This window comes from Eurytemora carolleeae, unplaced genomic scaffold, assembly GCF_000591075.1.
Source record: "Eurytemora carolleeae unplaced genomic scaffold, Eaff_2.0 scaffold139, whole genome shotgun sequence".
In the NCBI taxonomy this organism is placed as follows: domain Eukaryota; kingdom Metazoa; phylum Arthropoda; class Copepoda; order Calanoida; family Temoridae; genus Eurytemora; species Eurytemora carolleeae.
In genome coordinates this window covers 29,258-37,484 of record NW_019396175.1, presented here as the reverse complement: position 1 = coordinate 37,484, position 8,227 = coordinate 29,258, and the positions used below count along the sequence as shown (strand labels likewise).

The 8,227-nt window shown below is 33.3% G+C and overlaps 1 protein-coding gene across 2 annotated transcripts; it reads left to right on the top strand.

Moving 5' to 3' along the window:
- Positions 1-73: 73 nt before the first annotated feature.
- Positions 74-6,060, top strand: LOC111697224 (adenosine kinase 2). Of its 2 annotated transcripts, none has more exons than XM_023467136.1 (7): positions 74-170; positions 2,544-2,596; positions 3,088-3,237; positions 3,772-3,873; positions 4,486-4,601; positions 4,964-5,108; positions 5,473-6,060. In XM_023467136.1, the coding sequence occupies exons 2-7, from the start codon at positions 2,585-2,587 to the stop codon at positions 5,968-5,970; spliced, it is 1,023 nt and encodes a 340-aa protein (XP_023322904.1). In that variant the 5' UTR covers positions 74-170; positions 2,544-2,584; the 3' UTR covers positions 5,971-6,060. The 2 variants fall into 2 exon arrangements, with proteins under 2 accessions (XP_023322904.1, XP_023322905.1); XM_023467137.1 differs by lacking the exon at positions 74-170 and adding an exon at positions 187-256.
- The last annotated feature ends 2,167 nt before the right edge of the window (positions 6,061-8,227 follow it).

Here is an 8,227-nt window from a genome sequence, read left to right as displayed (position 1 = left end):
AAAATCTGATTAATATTTAAATGTAAATTTAAAGAAATTCATTTATTTTCAGAATACAGATTCAAAATATTTTTTAATCGATTTTGTGAAGGTGAAAGGTTGTATAAAAGCTACAAGAAAACTTTGAAATTTCTCACTCTGCCGGTATCCATACTACAGTACAGAGCTAGGTACGGAGCTAACAAATAGCTAACTTGTAATTCAGGTTTCCAGTGATGTCTATAATCTACATTGATCAGTGAAAACTATATTCTAAGTATGAAGTGAAAAGTTGCTGAGAAGTTTTTATTCAAAATAATAATTTTAACTGATATAATTTCAATTTAAAAAACATCTTTGAATTTTTATTAAATCGTAACATGCCTTTAAATTAAATCATAACATATGCCTGAACACCTTGAGTTATTTTTGTGTCGTTCGTAAATAATACAAAATTAAATAAAAAAGTCACAATTAATTAATCTCTTTTTTCCATCTACAACAGGGGTTTAATTATCCCACTGTAGAATATATAATGATATAAAAAAGTTTTAATTATCCCACTGTAGAATATATAATAATATAAAAAAGTTTTAATTATCCCATTGTAGAATAAATATTCTGAGAATACAGGTTACTTTATTACTCTCTTACAAAATCAACTATTAGACACCTAAAAGAACATTTTTTTGGCAGAATATATATAAGTTTAAGGTCGTCGTCAATTGTGGGATCCATGCAAAATATTTCAAAATTCCTTCATCCATTTTAATGTATCATTGTGAACATTGTCTTCCATGTTGTTAAAAATGAGACAATTCAAATCAAGTTTCATTGTACATTGTCATAAACAGCTATATTACATTTTAACTGTTGAAAAAATGGAAACGACAGATCCCTTAGAAATTGTCATAAATTTTAGGGTCTTGTTGCACTGCTTTAAAGCTATAGTCGTCGACAGAGGCGGCTTATGGCCATAAATTTTCATTTTTAAGAATAGATTTAAAAAAGACATTTTTCAACTCCCGACCCCCCTCAGCTGCTCTAGGTTTTGACATAAAAATGACCAAATTCCCCCTTTAAAAATTCCAAAAGGGGGGAATTTCGCCCCCCCCTGGAAAATATCATAAGCTGCCCCTGGTCGTCGATCGTGGATAATAATCCTTCAATGTCTTCAGAAATATATACTCTGGAAAAATATTTTTCAGAGGAGGGGGGAGCCTAATTTTTTAATTACCTGCAAGTACCGCCAAGAGCGCGACAGAAATAAATTTAGGGGGGCTACGCCCTCCTGTACAGGTCTAGGGGGCACTGCCCCCTTGCCCCCCCCCCCTGTATACGCCCTTGAGTACCACGTATATAGTTTATATTTTATAATTATTAATTGGAATTGTTAATCTTGAACGTTAATATCAATATCCAATGTGACCACTTTCAAGTTTGAGAATAATAAAAGAACTATTTGGAGAGGCCTTAAAATGTAGAAACAAGAAACAAGAAACAAGAAGCAAGAAGAAAATAGAAAATTGAACAGGAAAAATTGAAAAGATGGGGGATTGGAAGACGTCCCCCCCTGCCAAGGTAGGGGAAGGGGTGAGATGCTTGCCCCCCCCTCCCTGACCCCAAGAAAGTATCAGGAATTGGTGTTTTGCATAGTCAGATGTAACTCATGAGTAAACAATTTAATACAGAGTTCATAAAAAAGGAATGCAAACCAGCTCAGTTATTTTCAATATAGAGTTTTTTTTCAAATTAGCCGAAATAAGATTGAAAGATGTACAAGAGCAAGAAGAAAATGAGGACCAAGAATTATAGAAATCTCAAAATAATTTTATCTGATATCAGATAAATATATTAAAATATTGTAAAATTAATTAATTAATTAAAATAAATTATTAAAGTTAAATAATATACATTTAGATATATAGTTGTTCAAAGAATTTGGATCGTCATGAGACATGAAACATTATGTTTAGTATAATTCTTTCTTAATGAAATGTGAAGTTAAAAACTGAAATATATTTATATATACTAGTAAGATATTCTACAATGAAATAAATCGTATACTAGGAAATTACCCCACAACAGATAATAAGTCTTCTCTAAATGTCCACGTTTAATGGGACACCCTGTATTATCATGTTTTAAGACAAGGGTTGATAGTTATGACTTATGATAGGACAGGATGGCAACTTTTTGTTAAAAAATATTGTTTTGTAGTGATTAATCTAAAAGACTGTATCCAGATCATAAAAATATATAAATCATTATTTCTTTAAAGGATCTCGGATTAGTTTAAAATCTTATTTATTTCCACTTGATTCTGGAGATAATGTACATATAATCCTAGTCTATATAGGTCATGAATTTTTCAAACAATCAACATATCTTTAACAGATTTTAGATTTTTAAAATCAGCTGCAAACTACAATTAAAAAACTAATTAAGTTTAAAGATGTTTCTGCCTTCGCCCAGCTACATTTTAATCATATAAACCAATTTATTCAAACAATTTGGCAGATTATATTTAATAACAAGAAATAAAAAATATTTAAATATTTCAGGTTTTATCTGTAACTTATCCTCCTCAGCTATAAACTTAAAAATGGAGGTTCAAGTAAGTAAACATTTAAATATATCTATTTAAAAACTTTAATGATGTGTTCTGAATATGATTTCTTTCACAACTGTAAAAAATATCGTCTTTCTTTTGAAAAATGTCGTCTTCTGCAACAGATTTCTGTATCTTTATTCACTTTTATCCATCAATTCAATATAGTTTCTTCACAGTGATGCAACTTTTATATTGGAAAATATATCTTTATCGTGAGCACCAAAAACTCTAAAACAGGAAAACGACTTATAGACGTAAGTCAAAACTTTAAAAATTCCAATTATCATGACACAGAAGAGTTGTGTGTAGTGCAAAACAGTTCCATTTCTCTGAATAAGTGATTCAATAAGTTACTGGTAAAATTATTAGCTCTGTAACAACACTTGATCATCATTTTAATGTCGTCTTCCTATTCCACAGCTTCTAGTTCTCACTATATGAAATTTATTAAATTTAGTAAAAAACTATTTTTTAAATATCTTTACCCTGTAAAGGTTGGAGCTCTTCTTGGTATGGGAAACCCACTTCTTGATATTTCTGCCACTGTGAAACCTGAACTCCTGACTAAACATAATCTCAAATCAAACGATGCTATTCTCACCGAGGAGGAGAATATCTTCAACGATCTGAAGGACGGATACCAGGTAGACAAACCAATCCTCTCACCAGCCCTTCCTTTGCAATCCTCTCACCAGTCCTTCCTTTGCAATCCTCTCACCAGTCCTTCCTTTGCAATCCTCTCAATAGTCTTTCCTTTAAAATCCTCTCACCAGTCCTTCCTTTGCAATCCTCTCACCAGTCCTTCCTTTACAATCCTCTGACCAGTCTCCTTCCTTTGCAATCTTCTCACCAGTCTCCTTCCTTTGCAATCCTCTCACCAGTCCTTCCTTTGCAATCATCTCACCAGTCCTTCCTTTGCGTTGAACTTGCTGTTTGTTCCATTTTCTCCGATCCTGTCAACTGCATGTAACAGTGATCCAAAGGTTACAAATTACTTCTTAAAAAGTAGACAAAGCTAAAACAAGACTTTTTAGGTTTCCAAAATGTACATGTATTGGACTGGAAAAAAGTATGTGAGAGGTCAAATAAGAAATCAAGAAGTTGCTACATTTTAAAGTCGACCAAATCTTGAAAATTTATGCAATTTTTCATAGTAGTCTAGATATCTTAATCTCCAGGTAGAATATATAGCTGGAGGAGCGACACAGAACAGTATCAGGGTAGCTCAATGGATCCTAAATAAGAAATTTGCTACCGCATACTTCGGAGCTGTTGGAAAGGTAATGCAAAATTTTTAAATCTTAAAAATATCAAGGAATCTCGGAAACTTAGAAACTTGGAAACTTGTTTCATTGTAATCAAACAACATTTAGTAAAAAAGTATATCGGGCACAAACCGAGCCTTGTTTATGTTTACAAGAAAACTCTCATTAAAATTTAATAAATTCATTTATGATAAAACTTTTACATAAACTATTTGAACGAAGCGCACTGTAAATGATTAGTTTTAGATCAATTATTGCAGTTCTTAAAGGGACTGAAAGCGTAGTTTTAAGTGACCTTTCAATCTCGATGCAAAGATGGCAATGCCTGATTAACAACGGTACCCGCTTCGAAGCTTTTTGTGTCTTCAAACTATTTTTTCATTTGTGGTTTCTCTGCAAAAGTGACTTGAGCATTTGTTGCTTTTAAGAAGCAATGGATAAATTATCAGAATTAAATACATTTCGACCGACGAAAACGACTTAATATTCCAAATATTTTATCAGATTAAAGTTTCAACCTGGTATCATTGTAAATCGGTATTGTCATCTTTGCATGGAGGGTTATTTGAAATTACGCTTACAGTCCCTTTAATCAATCATAATTTAAAATACTTGTTTTTATCCCAGGACGACACTAGTAAAATCCTAGAGGAGAAGGCTCGTGAGGCGGGAGTAAATGTAGTTTATCAATCCAGTGAACATCCAACAGGACGGTGTGCTGTTCTTATCACAGGACAAGACAGGTAAAAGATCAAGATAAGACGGAAAAGGGTGGAAAGACAAGACAAGGTTGCCAAAGAGGATTTAAATTGTAAAAAAAAACAGATAAAATCGGAATTTAAAAAAAAGAAATGTTCTTAGAAAATCGATAACTATTGTAAAGAAATAGCATAAAGCTAGAACCATATAAAACTATTCATTAGAATACCGAAAGAAGGCATACAAGAATTATCAAAATTCTGATAAAGTGATTAGGAAAGTCTATAAACATATATTCCTGATATATCCATTTATAGTTTAGCAATCCGCTTGCGTATTTGAATGGATTACAGACATCATACAGTCCTCTGTTTGTTGGCACTATAATCCTTACTTATCCATTTAGGTCCCTAGTAACAAAACTAGATGCTGCAAACCACTTTACAGTATCCCACCTTGAGAACCCGGAGAACTGGGCTGTGGTTGAGAAGGCTCAAACCATCTACTCCGCAGGGTTCTTCCTTACCGTCTCTGTTGAGTCAATGCTGAAGGTTAATTATAAATAAAAAAGGATACTGTTTTTTTTACATGATGCAAAATAAACAATATTGCCTCAATTTGATGTCATAATTGTATATAAAAAATAAGTTAAGCCTACAAAAGCAATTGAATTTTCAGAGTGTTTAAAATCGGTTTTACTAATATAATTTTATAATTTATAATTATATAAGTTTTGGAACTAAGCAAACCAAGCCTAAATATATAAAAAAAAACTGTTTTAACGGTCAGATAGATTTTTGAAAAATTGAAAAATACCCACATATTGAATATTTAATGAAAATAATGGCAGATACAAACTCCAAAATGATATTTGTCAAATTACATGATTTAAATGTTTGATATGTTTGTATTTAGGTCGCTAAGTACTGTGCTGCTGATAACCGAACCTACTGCATGAATCTCTCCGCTCCCTTCCTCATCCAGTTCTTCAAGGACCAGATGATGTCCGTCCTCCCTTACACCGATATCGTGTTTGGTAACGAGACAGAGGCCGCAACCTATGCAGAGGTTCACAACCTCGACACAAAGGATGTAAGAGAGATCGCTAAGAGCATCGCCCGACTGCCCAAGGAGAACGGAGCTAAGAGCCGTATGGTTATCATTACCCAGGGCGCCGATCCTGTTGTCTGTGTCAAGGATGGCGAAGTTCTGGAATTTCCCGCTGAAAAACTTCCCGCCGATAAGATTGTTGACACCAACGGTGCTGGTGATGCTTTTGTTGGCGGATTTTTGGCCCAGTACGTTCAGAACAAATCTTTGGAAGTTTCTGTGAAATGCGGGATCTGGGCAGCAACACATATTATTCAACGATCCGGTTGCACGGTTCCTGACAAAATGGACTTTACTGCTTGAACTGCTTCACAGATACTATTGTTTGTATTTTTATACCAAAAATAAGTTGATTTTAAGTTTATTCTTATATAAATAAAATTCCTTGACAATTTGAAAAATTTACTGCATACATGTAAAGAGAGCGAAGAAAAAGATAATAATTAATAACATGGGTTTCACTTTTTTAGATGGATATTAACAAATAGTCTTTATAATTATATCCCACGATTAAATGTGAAACTTTTTTCAGATAAATGCTTTTAACGACTTAAGAATTGTAATGAAAGAATTATAGAGTCTTCTATCTTTATTTAGAGGGTTTGGGACTAGATTAAATCATAGGAAAACGGTTTAGGATTCTGTCAGTATTTAGGTCTATTTTGACTTTAATCTGAATACAAAATGCTCCACAAATTTTCCGTCATCTTTTTTGATCTCATTTAAAGAAACGGAAATTGAATTATTTAAGAAGTTGTGGAGAAGAAGCAAGTTTAAAAGAGAATGCTGGAAATATTTTCCTTCATTAAAACAATACTAAAACAATATTAAAACAAATCAAATCACTATTTAGCACGACACCGGTATGGGGTTGAGCAGAGATGCTGAGATGAGTGGCTATAATGAATAAACATTACTTAACATTTCAGTGTAATCTATGAGAAGCTGTGCATGCAGTAAACTGTAAAGGAATCGAGTCTTTGCCACAAACTTACATTTTATAATCCCTGTATATTTGCAACATGATGGTGTAACCCTTTGATAGTTTAGACTGAGATTATATGATAAAACATAATTAATAGTTTGAAATATCTAAGGTCTACGACGTTGGGTTGGAAAGAAACAGGAATTAGAAAATTAGAGTTTGTGACTAAGACTCAATTCCTTTATTAAATCGAACAAAACTTTTAATTTTAATCTTAACCATTCAATTTTGTCATCATCACATGTCCAGGGAGGGACTTCGTTTTGAGGTATATTATTGAACATTTAACTTTTTAGGCTTTAAAGGTACTGATAGCCCTTAAAAATATTTTTCTCGAACTTTAACAGTCGTGAATTTCGGGTTATATCTTCAGTCAGCTAGAGTAAACATTTGCCATACAAAAGACAAACTTAACAAGGATGCAATTTATAAATAGGACTATCATCTCAAATTATGCTGGAGCCTCTAAAAAGTAAAAAATGTAAAAGTTAAAAAACGGGCCTAATATTTTTAAAAGTAAAAAAAATATTATCAAATATTTTTAATTATTTTATTTTATAATTTAAATATCTGCGATGTGAGGGTTAAAGGAAAGGAAGGGGGGAGGGGAGGGATTAGCAGATGGAGAATAATAACTGAGGTGGAGGAGGTGAGGGGAGGGGAGGGGGAGGATACGTCCCCAAAGAACAATAAAATTCAAAATTACCCTGTCTCCAGGTTAAATCCTGTAAATGATACCAATAAAATAGAAAAATTCTTGAAAGACAAAGGATTAGTTTTGTATTCTAAACCTTCCCCCTCTGCACCCTACATACAGACATAGAAATATGTAAAATTCATATTTTTCTCATTTTTGGTTGAAGAAATTCAACTTTTTATAGTTCTTTATGTTTCCTGAGAAATTATCAATTTGTATGATTAAAAACCACACAACAGGTCTAACAGGGCGTTTATTTAAGGAACCCGTTTGTTTAAAAATAAGAATTAGAAATTAAAAAATATCAGGGGCGGGGTACACCTGGCACACCCCACCCTGATTTTGCTCAGGGGGGGGGGGGTAATGTACTGCTGCCCCCTTACCCTGAAACGCCTACTATAAGGTTTGTTTAAACATTTAGTTAGAAATAGAAATTGACACCGTAAAACTTTGCTGTAACAGCTGACTTCATGAACTCAGGGGCGTATTCAGGAATTTTTCCAGGGGGGCGGCTTACATTTTTTCTTTCCAGGGGGGGCTCAGCACCCGTTGGGGCCTGAAAACCCCCTGAAATCATAGATTACACAGGTCCAGGGGGGCTTAGCCCCCATAGCCCCCCCCTGAATACGCCCCTGCATGAGCTGCAAACAAATGCTACTTAATTCTTCATCTAAATAATCTTTATTATATCTATATAATTTATTTAATAGTATAATAATAAAAAACATCCTGCAGTTATTAGAAAATTAACCATGTGTTTTATCTTAGACAAGCAGTATTCAAAAAATTATGTACATCTGTGCACGTACACTGTGTACAGTTTGCACTGTACATGTGTACAATATGTGTCTACATCAAAATCAAGATAAAAACGTAGA